Genomic DNA, 15,257 nt, shown 5'->3' with positions numbered 1-15,257 from the left:
TTTTGGAAACGGTCGACTATGATTACAGGTCGAGCTGCTTTTTTGGCTAAAGACGCGAGCTAATTTAGTGCTAATCCGCTGATTGTGGGGTTGTTTCCCGACTCACTAGGTTACATGGCTAACCAGACATAAGGGTGCTGAAGAGGAGGAAGGGGGGAGGAATGGGGCGGGGGTTCTCAACCATCTCTTAGTTACATATATTCAAGACCTTGCGCCTAGTTAAAGAGGTTACCAAAACTCGGAATTTTTCTCAAGCTTGAGCAAGAGTAGTATCGCATGTGAGGGAATCGCGACGAGTAATTCTATTAATATGGAAACGTAGCCGTTAAGCTATCTTGTTATAGCCCTAACTACTTGTTAAACAAAGCTATGCGTTATTTCAGCGTAATAATATTGGAATATTTCCTTTTGAAAGGATGATTAACAATCGTCCGGGCTACAATATTACGACTCTAACAAGGAGTTACCACTTTGAAATGCTACATCATAGAGCGTTGAGATACCGCTCTACGCACTGTCAAGGTATGGTGCTACATCTAGCATCTAGTTAGGAGAGCTGTTCATGCCGCGAACATGCTCAGATTCACGTCTGTCGCACACATGGTTGTCACCGTGACCACTGTTTTTAAGTTCGGTATTTCCCAGAGCATTTGTTTACTTAAGAAATATATGGGCCCCAAGCTGTCCTGTCGGTCTCGACGACCGGCTCTTCTGAACCAGTTCGTAGGTTTGTCACGTTTTTAATGAATGCCGTGTCTGCTCTGAAGTGATACATTGTTATATAGTCGATAACTGTGGCTAGGGATTCATGAGGGACCGGTAAGAATAAACGGTCTTCAAGCATCAATCATCTGGTTGCCGGCACCAATCGATTGGGCGGCACTAAATCATGACAATACAGCCTTTTTGCATTGAAGTCAAGCACCCATGTCTTCGCCCACGGATCCCGATTCTTGAAGGGTTTAATGACACCAATTAGCGGCGGTTCGTAAAGAATATGATTCAAGCTCATACCGCAATTGAGTAACTTCGGCATTGAGGAACCCTCTGCTCGGATGGTAGCTTGAACCTTTTGCTCACGGCGCGCATCCGGCTGAGAACTTTAAAAAGCGGGCCGTCGCAACAAACCATCGCTTTGATGCGTGCTGTACCACCGAGACGAAATGAAGTTCGTGGTATGTGAATCTTTTCCCATGCAAACAGTACTGACATACGAGTCATATAGCATACAAAAGGTGCGAGTAAAACAATCCTTTAACTATGCAACTTGTAAGTACTTTTGACCTCTGCACGCTGGATGCATGCACAGACATTTGATTTTGGTCTTGAGAAGTTACATCCTACCTATTCGAAGTCAAAATATTACAACCGAATCCCCAGCTACCGCAATTCAGGTTTGTCTTGTTATGCAACATCCACCGGCACACACCTGCAATACGAGCAGACAGATAAGGTAGGGTAGGCTACAGTAGTCTGTCCATATTCTACTACCGTACCGGTAGATGAAGATGGTTCCTGGGTAGCGAACCGGTCGGCACGTATTCCGAGCCTCCAATCTCTATCAAGCCTCCAGACAATCTTGGCGCTAAAAGTTAGCTCGGCACCTAGAGCCCCAAGATCCACCATGGTGCATGTCCCAGTGGTGGGTGTGAGCGCTATCAATTGTCCGAGTACAAACGCGTCAGCTAACGCGTTCTGGCCATCATGGAATAGTGCAATACAAACAGTCCTTGAGGGGCCAATCTATTGTGACTGGGTTGAAATTGCTGCGTCATTGGTCAATTGATGCTGCCTACCTGCAATACGGAAAGATTCAGCTTACTACGAAGTAGCACGACTGGGACTGGGTCTATTGGCACTGCATGACAACATATGAGCAACCCACGATGATACTGGTGCCGTGTATAATATGCCTTACTGCGCCACTATGCATTCATCAAGAAGGAGAAAACGGGAGACCTTTGAAAGACTGGCATCAGATCAACAACAACCGGCCAGGAAAAAGACTCGATCATCTGAGCTGGATGCCAACAACAGTCTTGGGATCAAACACGCCGTGCTCAGCCAGTATTACATCAAGGTGTTGACTTTGCGCGACTATGTGCTTCTAAAGCTCCCGGCTACCTCGAGAATCAGGAGAAAGAAGCTCGCTTCAGTAGGCTTGGAGAATTCTACAACAGCCGTGGTTCCTACAATTGAGAAGACTGTGGGCGCTTTACTCGATAATACCCTTGTCGGACTAACAGAACAGTCGAACCACGCGTCAGAGAACCGTTGGGAGCAATGGACGAGTTTCACTCAGAGAGGCGATGAATCCTATATCACACTGTCAGATGGCCTCGCTGGGGCAGCGTTCTCTCAGTCGGAGGTATTATCAATTGATTGCTTACCATGTGTAATTCGAGAATGGCTGACTGGTACTAGGTAGTTGATTTCGTGATATGGCAGCTCTGGTCTCGTGTGAAGACTTCTTCTCCTACAGACCGGCCGCAGCATGTCCTCTGTGACGGGTTCCGTAAAAGTAGCAACCCTACAAGGCACCAGGCGCCGCGAGACGATCAATCCTGCAACATACCTGGCATTTATTCCGTCTGGCCAAATCCACAAGTTGAGGCGATAAAACAAGACCCATGGCCCCAGTTACTGAAGCTACTTGGAAAATGTGGTGATCGCATCGTGATGGATTTACTCTTTGATTGTGCAATATTTACTTCCCTACGAAAAGGTCAAGGTAATTACCGACAGATCAGTGGTGAGGTTGGCATCTGAAGCAATTATATCTCTGTCACTGACTTTGACAATCAGGATACCCGTTGAACAACGCAAAACCAATCACAGCAACCACAAGGCCCAAGGATCCTAACGGTAACGAAAAGGCGTTGTCAGAAATCATATTCGTGCGCAATCGCATGCTGTATGCGAGGGCCACGCTGAATGCACGTGGTTTGGTGCACTTTGGATTGCGACATATCCGTACGTGTTTCTGCCAGAATCTAGAAACAACATTAACACTCCAACAGATGTCTTGAACCGCGCACCGTATACGCAAATTGAGGCGCAGTCTGACGCGCACTTGGGTAGAGATGATCCAATAGTCGCACAGAATCTAGCCAACACACGGAAAGTGATGATGTATATGTTCCCCAGGCAATTTGGATTGCATAATGTTTTCACCTCCAAGGTCGACTTTGCCCATACTGCACAGCGGCTACAAGACTATACTCTTCGCGAGCAGGAAATCGCCAAAAAGGTCAGACATGGCGAGCTCAACCTGGAGCATAGGCTTCCAAAACGGCTGAGAGGATGTGTAATAGAATTGATTCAGAAGCTACAAATACTGCATTCACGGTGCTCGTATTCGAAACTATTACAGCATTACTGCCCAGTACGTTCAATGCAATCAATGGTAGAGCACGTGGACTAAGGATGTTCGTAGGTCGAAGCGTCTTCTGAGCTGAATAGCGCATCCCAGCCGATCCGCAACAAGAGTAAGAAAGCCACAGAGGACTCTGCAACTCTGGGAACACAACTCCCTCGCAAGAAGCAGTCGTTTTCGATACCCTCAAAGGCAAACCAAGCATGTTCGATCACTAGCATGGCGACTCAATCGGCTAATGTCTCTGCATTCTGTCAAGCAGTCGTTCTAAAAGTTGTCCCTCGCGACCTTTTCGGCCACGAGGGTACACAAAAACACAACCAGGATATGCTGTTCAGACGAATTGACCAATTCATAAGACTCCGACGTTTTGAGAGCATGTCGCTACACGAAGTCATGCAGGGCATGAGGGCAAGTCTACAAGTCAATCTCATATTTCATACCAACTAACTTAATCTCAGATCACTGATATAGAGTGGCTTGCGTCCTCGAAGCTTTTGGCACGTCGGACATCCCAGTCTGACATCCAGAAGAGGACCGAGCTCTTCTGTGAGTTCCTGTATTATGTCTTCGATTCTCTTTTAATACCCCTGCTACGAAGCAACTTCTACATCACTGAGTCGAATACCGACAAGAATCAACTCTTTTTCTTCCGCCATGATGTCTGGCGGTGCGTGGCTGAGCCAGCAATATCCACTTTAAAACTCAAGATGTTTGAGGAGATCAACTTAGGCGATGCCACAAGGATTTTGGATTCGCGAGAGCTGGGCTTCAGTCATGTCCGTCTGTTGCCGAAAGGGGCCAGTATACGGCCTATCATGAATCTCCGTAAAAGGATGATTAAGGACGTGAACAAGAAAGAACTAGGGAAAAGTATCAATACTTTACTTAGACCAATTCACACAATTCTTCAATTGGAGAAGGTATGTCGCCAAACTGCACATCTGTTTCTTTTTCTGACGGTCGAAGGCTCTCAACCCTGGTAAACTAAGCTCGGCCATGTTCTCCGTGGGTGACATATACCAGCGAGTCAAATCTTTCAAATCCCGACTAGGCTCGTTCTCCGGCCAATTGTACTTCGCCAAAGTCGACGTTCAGTCAGCCTTTGATACCATACCACAATCTGCTATAGTTGGCCTGCTAGACTCTATCCCACAAAGATACGGATACCAAATCGCAAAGCATGTCGAGATTAGCAACAGCACTCTGGATGGTCCCAAATATCACAACTCTCGCACCAAACCCAGGAAGCAGCTGCGTAAGTGGCTGTCAACTGCAATGGAGCACAATGACATGTCATCACTCTTGCATTTCATCGAAAATGACAGGGCTTTAAAGAAAAGGAACACAGTCTTCATCGAGAGTGTGATGAAGCAAAACTATGACACAGGGTCTGTGCTACAGCTCATTGCATCGCACATCCAAGAAAATATTGTCAAGATCGGCAAAAAGTACTATAGACAAAAGAAAGGAATACCGCAAGGTTCGGTTCTTTCATCCACACTGTGCAATTACTTCTACGCCGATTTGGAGATCCAGGTCCTGAAGTTTCTTCACTCCGACGACTGTCTCCTAATCCGTCTCATTGACGACTTCCTGCTTGTAACTACTGACCAGATCAAAGCCTCTTGCTTCGTCTCAACTATGCATGATGGCGTTCCAGAGTACGGTGTCACAGTCAATCCAACTAAGACGCTGGTGAACTTTAACCTCACCATTTGTGGAAAGGCAATCGCAAGAACTGCAACCGAAAGAACCGGCTTCCCATACTGTGGCACACTAATTAACACGTCGAGCCTGGACATCACCAGAGACCGCCGCGATCGTTCCACCATTGCCGGTGGCTCCGGAAAGCCGGTGTCAGTTCCAGGCGAGTCTGTCTTCAACTCCCTCACGGTAGAATACACACGCGTCCCCGGCCAAACCTTCCAGCGCAAGGTACTGAATGCTTTCAAGATTCAGTCACATCTCATGTACCTCGATACCTCGTTCAACTCGGCCTCGACCATGCTCTCGAACCTCTACAGCGCTTTTGTCGAAACCGCGACCAAGACCTGGGCTTATGTGCGGTGTCTTCCGCCGCCCAAGCGGCCCGCCGCGGGATTGGTGACCCGCACAGTCGAGAAGCTTGCGGACGTCGCATTTCTTCTTAGTACCAGCAAGGGGCGCAAGACGAGGTATCCGGGATACACGTGTGATCTCCGCAGGGTGGAGGTGAGCTGGTTGGCTTACTCAGCGTTTGCGGAGGTGTTGGGGAGGAAGCAGAGCAATCATGGGGCCGTGTTGGAATGGTTAAGGGCAGAGCTCCAGAGGCTGGCTTCAGCCACAGATGTCCGGAAAGGAAGAGTTGGCCATTTCCTTCCAGCCCCGGGCTCAGCCAGGGGGAGGAGTAAAACAAAAATTGTGTTGAAGTGATGGAATCCGAATTGATAGGACCTAGCAACGAAAGTTGACGCGGTTCGTTATAAGATAAACTGTCCAATAAGTCTCTGGCTCTAATTATACAGTCAACACCTTAGGTTTCTATCATGGCCCACAACAAACGCCATCATAGCCCCGTAAACGCCATGCGAGTTTTATCAAAAGGCCTATTTCCAGTCGCTTTACACACTGAATGCTTAAGAGGTCAATGTTTATGTTACAAGTATCTCAACTTGTTCGTCGCGAAAATGGCAACGGTCGCGCTTATAGCCCCAATGAACAAACAGATTGAGATGGCATTCGGACCATCCTCCTTTGCTGGGCCTTTGGCTGCGGCATCATCACCACCACTTCCCCCGTGAAGCTCAGGATGCGTTCCCGGTGCGAAGATGGCAAACACGATGGTACTAATGAACGTGCCAATGAACTGGGGTATAGTCGTATAGATGTTGAGAATGCCGAAGTAAATACCCGATAGCTCGCCGGTAGATCCACCTTTCGTGCCACTTTCCGCATCATTGGAGCCATGCTCCAAACGCAGGGCGTCGGAATGTCCATTCATCTCGGACAACTCGACGGAATCCAGAGGGCGGTATGATGCAGTGTTCTCGCCGCCGCCACTAAGACGGTTTACTTCGACGCCCATGAATGCGACTGGTGCCCACATGGCCATCGTCCAAGGGCTTAATCAAACCGGTTAGTAGCTATAGCAATACGGAGTTTGATGTAGTACTTACAGTCCACATATGCAGACGAGCACCGTGGCAAATCTAAAACTCGTTGCAAAAGGTGCCAAGAACATAGCAGCAGCGAACATGCCATGCCCAATCATCCAAGCGGTCAGCAGATCAGGCTTGTGTTTCTGGAACTTCTCCAAGATGTGCGCAACACTTTGCGGCGGCCGCTGCGTAAAGCCCTCGTCGTCGGGGCTCTTGATCAGAAGGGGTAGAAGCCAGGCACCCGTGAAAGTAATGGCAGAGTATAAGACTAAGGAGCTACTGCCGATACGGCCCATTTCGCCAAGCGTGTCTTCAGAAGTCCTGGCATCATCAGGAACGTCGTACCGGAAGTAGGTCTCGCCTACCCAGGTCGTGCTGTAGAATAGAAAGGGGAACCACCCAATCCATGCCCAGAACTGGGCATGGCAGATTGCGCGGATTCGGGGTGGTAAATGAAGTATGGTTGACCAAATCTGGCGGAGAACCTTGAGTTGCCCACCGGATTGATGAGGATCCTTCCGTATCTCGACCAGTATTCGTTCCGTCACCGTGAGCGATGTGATTAGAGAGGATGTTAGTATGCCGAAGGCGGCAACAACGGTAAGTTTCTTGAATTGAGTATCGCCCAGAAAATCGCCAAAGATGGCTCCGAGGTCGATAGCACCTGCTGCATATCCAATCAAGTGGCCAATGGCCGACATTCGGCTATTCCAAGCGGCCCCATCTTGTTGTTTAGATATAGGTAGAACGTCGACCATTAAACTCCTAGCGGCAGACATGACAGCATTGATCGAAAAGTCTACCGCATATATGCAAAGGATAGCGACCACGATCGTAGGAGTCTTGGCCGCCTCCTCATCGGAGATGAATATGCCCACTATTTCTTTGGTGAAGCCAAGCGCCAAAAGACATAGGGCGACCACAACTGCTCCAACGACTATAAAGGGCCTCCGACGACCCCATTTCGACTTGGATTCGTCTGCGATCGCACCGACAATTGGTTGTACGACCAAACCTGATAGAGGACCGGCAATCCAGACCAACGAGGTTTTGCTCTTGGTGAGACCCAGGCTGAGTAGGTACGGCGTACAATAGGTCATTTCCACACCCCAGGTGAAGGTGATGCCCAGAGTACAAAAGTTCAACAAGATCATGCGCACTGCATCCGATGAGCCCATGATAGAGGGCTGTCCCGTCCATCTTGACATCTCGGCGGGATTGTTGGGGTTGCGCACCCAGCCGTCTTCTTCGTCGGGATCTACGTTGTCGTCGCTGGTGTTCGCGTGCTGGGCTGCCGGATCGGCCCAGTCTTGATCAAAAGGCGCCCAGGATTGGGACTCGGCGCCGTCGCTCTCACTACTGGACCTAGGTGATGCGTTGGGAGTATGTTTCGCAGCTTCCTCCTCGTGTTCGATCCCGGCCTTGAGAGCATCTGGACTTGAAGCCGCCATGGTGGGCAGGCGAAAGCGCGATGGCTTTGCTAAACGTCTGGCTGTGGTACTAACACGAGGCAGGGATTACGTGTAGTCGCTGTGATCCACCTGTGGCCCATCCCTTTGCAGCTCGGCATCCGTCCCTCGCTAGGAACCAAAGTTGTTAATGCAGCTGTGGAAATCAACGAGATACACGAGCTTCGGGAGTCATCGTAGTTTTGTCACTAACACTTCGTTGAGACAAAGGTTTAGGTTAGGTTAGGTGAACCGAATGTGTACCGCGACCTTGGAGCAGTAAGTAACTCAAAGTTACACGGCACAAACTACTGGTGACGGGCTCTGGATGACGTCGGAATCCAATTGCCTTACCTGTCAATTTGACAGGGGCCAGCCAAGCTACGGATTACTAACCTTACTGCAATGATGACAGCTTTCTGTCCCAGGCCATTTAATAATATGCACTCTCCATTCTTGGGGTATCGTTCTTCAAAGCACTCACCCTAGTCTAGTTGGTATTCTTCGTCCTGCCGCCCGGTCGTTCAGAAAACTTCGGCGTGCGCATAGAAGCAGGTAGGTTATCTATTTATCCAATACATTCCAGCTCATGCTCAACGGAACGTCGCACGAACAACAGCGGCATGTATCCCCAGAGCGCGAAGTAGTCCTAAGTTTGTCCGGGATCACCCCTATGTTGCCCATATCATAACGAATGGCAGTGAATTGTGAGTTTGAGTTTCCGTCCACAGAAGAGTCGCTGTATATACAACGAGACAGGAGCGGACTGTACTATCCTGTGTATGTACGTCGCTGCAGTAGAACGCTTACCTGCCCAACTACTGTAGGCTCTAAGTGGAGGCCGCAGATACGATGCAGATCAGGAACAGACCGATCCGTTGCACTGGCACGCCGTCAGTGCCTATGTACTGTAATCAATGCTTAAATTTAGCAGGCGACCTCACAACGAAATGCCGGCGCACTCCGTCTTCAATGGGAACCACTGCAAAATGTTAGTCTAGGTTAGACTAGTCTAGTACGAACAAATACCCCGCTATGAATCGCGTCGAGTCAATCGAAATGTCCGATACAGGAACGTGGGGTTCTGCTGCACAGAATTTGACCGAATTCTGCCCAACTGGGGAAGCACAGAATAAACCGCGGCCAAGCAACCAGCTCGAGGCTCTTCAGACATACGGTCTATCTACAGTGAGACTCGAACCAAGACTGAACAGCTCTTCATAAGCCCCGAACTCTGCAGAAATCCCACCCTCAATCGACCAACAGCTCGACCCCTGCTCTCGTGCTGCATCACAACGTCAACAAAAAAGAATTGAGAGCTCAAGATGGATTTGGTGAACCAGTAGGTCGAACCCGTTTGCTGCTGGCAGTCTGGAAGATTTCCCCGCCTGGATTGGAAAGAACTCATGCCCCGTGTATCTGCGGCCATCATGTTCGATCGTGAGGTGTTGGGTGCTATACCCGAAAAGTTGTCGCATAAGGAAACAAAGAAAACATGGCTAACATAATCCCTCACAAAAGCCTAGAAGGCCGACTCCTGTTCGCTGTCCCCAAGAGTAATCCTACCTGCTCGAGACTCTTCCTTGCAAACAGTACTGACATGACATAGAGGGGCGACTCAATGCCGCAGCCCTCAATCTTCTCGAAGGCGCCGACATTCAGTTCAGGAGAGAGAACCGACTCGATATAGCTCTCGTTAAGAACCTCCCTATCGCCTTGATCTTCCTCCCCGCCGCCGATATTCCCACTTTCGTTGGCGAAGGTCGTGTAGACTTGGGTATTACTGGGTATGATGTGGTTCAAGAGCACGATGCTGGTGTGCGGTCCGTAAACAAGAAGAGAAGGTTTACTGGAGAAATCACCCCCGAGGAGGAGAGCGCAAGAAGTGCCGCTACTGGCTGCGAAACGGTTATGGATCTTGGTTTTGGCGCCTGTAAGCTACAGGTTCAGGTTCCTGAGAAGGGTAGCTATGCCACGCCAAAGGATCTCATCGGCAAGAACATTGGCACCAGCTTCGTCCACCTGGCGGAGAAGTACTTCGCCAGCTTGGAGATTGAATCCGGGGAGCAAGGCGCTTATGATGGCAAGATCAAAACGAATATCATCGAGCTGAGTGGCAGTGTCGAGGCCGCCTGCGCATTGGGTGTCGCAGACGGTATTGTGGATCTTGTCGAGTCCGGCGAAACAATGAAGGCAGCTGGCCTGAAGGCAATCGATACGGTCGTAGAATCGAGTGCCATCATGATCAAGTCAAAAGCTCCAAGCAACCCAGAATTGGTCGACCTCATCGCAGCCCGCATTCGTGGCGTGATCACTGCGCAAAAATTCGTTCTCTGCCAATACAACATCCAGAGAAGCTCGCTCACTTCAGCCACAAAGATCGCCCCCGGTAAGCGCGCTCCAACAGTCACTACCCTTGACGAGGATGGCTGGGTGGCTGTTAGTATTATGGTTGAGAAGAAGAAGATTGCGCTGGTCATGGATGAACTGACAAAAGTTGGTGCCACGGATATCTTAGTGTTGAGCATCACAAACACTCGTAGCGACTAGGCGTATGTTAATAGACCGGATACCCGATCCATTTTCAGACAATCACCAAACGCTTATAGCGTGGACTTGGATGTCTAGAGACTCACCAATTTCAACAAAGCTGACTAGCCGCACAAATCATTCCTTCAACGGCATAGTAACGTGATCCGGTCTACATTGGATACATTAACTCTAGGTTTCTTCCGAACGAGTTGGTCTAACACGAGTTCTGGAACGTGCGAATGTTCTGCGTCTGCTCAGTGCTCGTATTTATATCAACTGCGCCCACAAGTATCAGCCACAAAAGGTTCACGACGGCCCCAGCTATTCACTCAGGGGATTAGTATAATACGGATTACCTCGAAATTCCAATACACTTATAGTTAAATATTACGAGTAGAAGGCCAACGATATAACATGGGATAAAATGGTTGGCCATTTTAGGACGGAATATGTTCGAGTTATACATAACTATCCACGTGAACTGTTATCTTGAAATATTGACCCCATTGAATATCCCATTTACAGTAGCCAAGGAAAATAGGTCGAATGTTCAGTGAATAACGCACACAGGCGCAATTGCTACTTCTGGGTCGATCTTGGTGTGAAGTTTAGACAGCAGTATCCGATTTAGTTTGGCACGAGGCACTGGGGCAAAAACGGATCCGCCGGTACCAGCCCCAATTGTCGCGGCCCGAGGTGTCCTATTGGTAGCCATGGGTGGTGTTCGTCTCCAAAGTGACGTCTGCCCTGGCACGGTTGCTGTGCCTGAATATCATCCACTGAGCTCATAGGTACGCCGATTCAAACTCGATCTCATCGAAATAATCTGAAAATCCCTCGCAACAGTTTTTCACCTTCCGTTGGGGACGACCCTGAATATCCGACAAACAACAAAGGTATACATACAGACGACCTCATAACCATGACAAAAGCAACGAAAAGGACCACTACAGCAGAGTTGCCGGAGAAGAGAGATGAGCATTCAACGCTGTATCATGTGAGTTCACATCTTCGATACTGACGTGTCGCAACTGGAAATCATGAAGCAATGTTCTGCCAAATGCTCATTACCCCTGCTATACCACTAGCCGTTCCCTTTCGTGCAGTCTTATACTGACCCATCGCCGTTTGCTAACACGTACTCCAGTATATAATGACACCCATAAACTTCGTCACATTTCTTGTCTCTCTCTACCTGGTAGATTATCACTTCCACAGAAAACGGGAACATGCGCACAACGACGGAGCGCATAGCAGTCTGCCCACCTGGTTGCAACAAGTCATCTTTCGCCCGCAGCCGTACTCCTGGGTAGGCGGCAAGACGGAGGCGCCTCCGAATCAACAGGATAGAAACTGGTATTATCACACAAAACAAAAGAAGCTCATGAAAATGGAAGCAGCTGCAGCATTTGAAATTAGGCGGAGTGTGCTACTGGGCTTGTTAATTCTGGGCGTTTGTTTGGTGTTTGGCTTGTCGAGATTGGTGATGGCAATACGAAATTGGTCCATTGAGAGGGTCTCAAATGCCACCCTGTTTCCCTAGAATGCCAAAATATAAGCTTACAGTTGTTCTTGAGGCATTACTCAGAATTGTTTCTGGTCTCCAGAATTCTGTCTTGTCTGTGTACTGCGCCATTGATAAACCCAATACACGGTCGAGTGCGATTCATGGGACTATTCTCGTTGCACTAAAAGCTCTTTGGTTGGATGTCAACGCTGCTAATTCTAAGCTCGCATCAAAATCACAACCTATACGGGTATTACTAACCTACGTTATTGTGAATGAAGTCATTGCTGATCTCGCTCCACCGAGGCTGGCCAGACTGCAGTGGGTGATCCCTGTGAGATTTGTAAACGGACGGAGATAAGCGACTGCAACCAAGAGGTGAACAAGATCTCCAAATCTGCATCGGGAACGCGTCGAGCACATACTGCGTAAGAGCCGCATTAGCATCGCTTATCTTGGCCGCTGGAATCTCCTGGCAGAGCTTGTTCCTCACTTGTACCGGGATATTGGCCCGGAAATTTCATCGTCTACCGACGAACTTGCACAGAAGATTGCAACAGAGAGCACTGCGGACTAAAGCAAGGGGTTTCGCCGCTGTGGAACGCAAACATGCTGTTAGTCGCGCCTGATACGCCACTACTGGCAGGGCAGCTTTTCAATGACGATGGCTCGTGCTAAAATCATGATATTGTCATTCGCGTACAACACGATTTCAGCGCGGCGGGTTCTCCTTTGGGCCTACAGTCCATTTATAGTCTGTGTACTCTAACCTGAAATTTACAGGTTCTTATTCGCATCGTGTTTTTTGGGGGGGGTTTTTTATTTTATTTTAAATTACAGTAGTTCAAGCAAGAAGACGATCAACAATGCCAGGCCCGCCGCTGCTGGCCACAGACTTGGCAGACCTGTACCGGCGCATCTACCGCGCGCAGTTCAAGGCAGATGTCGCAGCGGGCAACAAGGTCCCGTTCTTGTTGCACTTGGTTTTCTGGGGTGTGTTTATCTTGCCCATCCTCTATCTTAGCATCCCGCACAAGCGCCGCCCATGGCTGTATCATGCTCGGTGGATAGTGCTTGCCCTTTGCACCATGATCAATGCATGGGTGATACGAAACGTTGCAAGTTCGAACTTTGCGTTTTCGTATGGTACCGGTATATGCGCCGCTTGGGGTACGGTCTGGAATTTTACAGTCTTGGTTTGGACAAGGCCGCAGTGGGATGCGAGAAGAATCGAGAGGTATCCCAATCCGAGATATCAGAAATTGGTGGAGGGTAGCCAGGATGTTGATCACAATGATGCAACATCCATTCTGGCGTCGGGATCAGACGGTACCTTGAGCAACGGGCATAGCAATATCGCGTCAAGGAAGTTACAGAACCAGAAGATAGCAAACGGCCAGTTTGTCCAGAAAGATGTGGTCCGAGAGGAGCAGAAAGAGACGCGGAAAATGATCAGTTATCTCGAAATGAACATGGGGAAGTCAACTCACAACAGCCAACTCTTGTCTGTAGTCGACTTCGATCGGTTGAATAAGAGGCAGCCCTTCATTTATAAATGGCAGAGTTTTCCTGAGGATGCCCCTTTTCTAAAGCGTCTGGATTGGGCTTTCGACATTGGGGCCACCATGCGATTGACAGGTGTGTTTTGATATGCAATTACTTTTAGAACAACTGTGCTGACCCTCCACAGGCTGGAATTGGGCAATTCACGTCTTGCCTCCTTACAGGCCTCCTCCCTGGTTCGACGAGACAATGACTTACCAAATGCCCCTCCACTTCCTCCCAGACAGCACTCGTCAAGGTTACACGCGCTGTCGAACTAGGATGGAATTTCTCAGGAACCGGATTTTATTTGGTATTGTCCCGTGTTATCTTCTGGTCGATATTTGTGCCACGATCATGACTCAAGACCCTTATTTTATCCTTGGGCCTAACGACCTGCCTCTTTCAGCCGGGCTAGGCGACATGAGTCCCTTCTTGCTGTCTCTTCGTAGAACCTTGCTGTCGTTCGTCGCGGTCATAGTTGCTCTGCGTCTAGCTTGGGACTTCGGTGCCGTTCTATTGGCTCTATTGGGGCCGCCAGTCATCGGATTTCGTGCTGATCCTTGGCACTTACCGTCCATGACTGGTTCTTTCATGCAAGTATTGGATCGTGGATTGGCGGGTTTTTGGGGAAGCTGGTGGCACCAGACGTTTCGTTTCGGCTTCGCGGCGCCTACCGAGTGGATGATCCGGAACGGATATATTGAGAAAGGATCTACTCCCGCAGCAGTTGTCGGCGCCCTGGTTGCATTTGTGACGTCCGGCTTCCTTCACGCCATGGGAAGTTACACCACTATCCCAAAGACGCATTGGTGGGAACCACCGGTCTTTTTCTTTCTTTCTGGTGTCGGAACGCAGTTGCAGTCTGTGTTATCGAAGAAATTTAGGAAAAGCATCGGTAAGATGCCTCGATTTATACGGAGAGCTGGCAACTTATTGTTCACATTTGCGTGGCTACATTTGACCTGTAAATTTTTGTTGGACGATTTTGGGCGATGTGGAATATGGTTGTGGGAGCCCATTCCGTTTTCGTTTGCCAGGTGGTTAGGATATGGCATTGATGGAGCCTCTTGGTGGCGGTGGACCAACGAGGACAATCCTCACTGGCTTTCTGGCAGGCACTGGTGGGATACTGGTATCGGCATATAACGGTGAGTATAAATTCGCAACTTTTGATGGCATAGATTAGACAGCATATTTTGCAGCACGGCTAGAGAACACGGGAATATCAGAGTACGATTTTAATTTCATCATGCTGTCTGAAGCATGTCTATGAGAAAGTCTTTAGCTGTTACACCATGCCGTATGCTCACAAAAAAAGAATTTCTGGTCATGCCTCTTCTCTTTATTGATCCATTGTGGACTAAATTGATTTTTAGTCCACGTATCTAAACGGACTAAAAGCTGAAAACCAGCCGTCACACCAAATACATGTTATACTATAGCTTACATTACTTTTAGATTCATTGTATGATTTCTTTTATGACTGTGACGATCGCTAACCGCTAATTGAGTGAGACAGACATCGACTTGCCGGGTCCTCAATCAAGTAAAAAGCATGTTCACACGTATGGGCTAGCTAGAATACAGCCTTCTCATCTAAAGAAAAGAACACAGAGCTTATATATTTGAAAGGTAACAATGGAGACACTAGTGACAAATGTCAAACATTAAGCTGCAGGTCTTGAATAGTATTATTAGTCGTCAAGACA

At 48.7% G+C, this 15,257-nt stretch overlaps 4 protein-coding genes across 4 annotated transcripts; 3 read left to right on the top strand and 1 right to left on the bottom strand.

Moving 5' to 3' along the window:
- Positions 1 to 6,014: 6,014 nt before the first annotated feature.
- On the bottom strand, positions 6,015 to 7,724 carry BKA67DRAFT_589721 (major facilitator superfamily domain-containing protein; the record flags this gene model as incomplete). The annotated part of the gene is made up of 2 exons (XM_046104502.1): positions 6,015 to 6,480; positions 6,535 to 7,724. The coding sequence occupies 2 exons, from the start codon at positions 7,722 to 7,724 to the stop codon at positions 6,015 to 6,017; spliced, it is 1,656 nt and encodes a 551-aa protein (XP_045964154.1).
- Positions 7,725 to 9,459: 1,735 nt separating this feature from the next.
- BKA67DRAFT_653222 (ATP phosphoribosyltransferase) lies at positions 9,460 to 10,514 on the top strand (the record flags this gene model as incomplete). Its single annotated transcript, XM_046106326.1, has 2 exons — positions 9,460 to 9,520; positions 9,574 to 10,514. The coding sequence occupies 2 exons, from the start codon at positions 9,460 to 9,462 to the stop codon at positions 10,512 to 10,514; spliced, it is 1,002 nt and encodes a 333-aa protein (XP_045964153.1).
- Positions 10,515 to 11,643: 1,129 nt separating this feature from the next.
- BKA67DRAFT_546536 (uncharacterized protein) lies at positions 11,644 to 12,356 on the top strand. The gene is made up of 3 exons (XM_046101399.1): positions 11,644 to 11,928; positions 12,061 to 12,193; positions 12,265 to 12,356. The coding sequence occupies exons 1-2, from the start codon at positions 11,650 to 11,652 to the stop codon at positions 12,070 to 12,072; spliced, it is 291 nt and encodes a 96-aa protein (XP_045964152.1). The 5' UTR covers positions 11,644 to 11,649; the 3' UTR covers positions 12,073 to 12,193; positions 12,265 to 12,356.
- Positions 12,357 to 12,869: 513 nt separating this feature from the next.
- BKA67DRAFT_653221 (membrane bound O-acyl transferase family-domain-containing protein) lies at positions 12,870 to 14,694 on the top strand (the record flags this gene model as incomplete). Its single annotated transcript, XM_046106325.1, has 2 exons — positions 12,870 to 13,641; positions 13,694 to 14,694. 2 exons carry the CDS (start codon positions 12,870 to 12,872, stop codon positions 14,692 to 14,694), a joined length of 1,773 nt encoding a protein of 590 aa, XP_045964151.1.
- Between the last annotated feature and the right edge of the window lie 563 nt (positions 14,695 to 15,257).

This window comes from Truncatella angustata, assembly GCF_020726525.1.
Source record: "Truncatella angustata strain MPI-SDFR-AT-0073 chromosome Unknown BKA67scaffold_1, whole genome shotgun sequence".
Lineage (NCBI taxonomy): Eukaryota > Fungi > Ascomycota > Sordariomycetes > Amphisphaeriales > Sporocadaceae > Truncatella > Truncatella angustata.
The sequence above is the reverse complement of the archived record's forward strand: the minus strand, read 5'-3'. Positions and strand labels throughout refer to the sequence as shown.

Excerpts from the sequence above, each read along its gene's own strand:
- BKA67DRAFT_546536 (XM_046101399.1), top strand. The coding sequence starts at position 11,650 with ATGACACCCATAAACTTCGTCACATTTCTTGTCTCTCTCTACCTGGTA.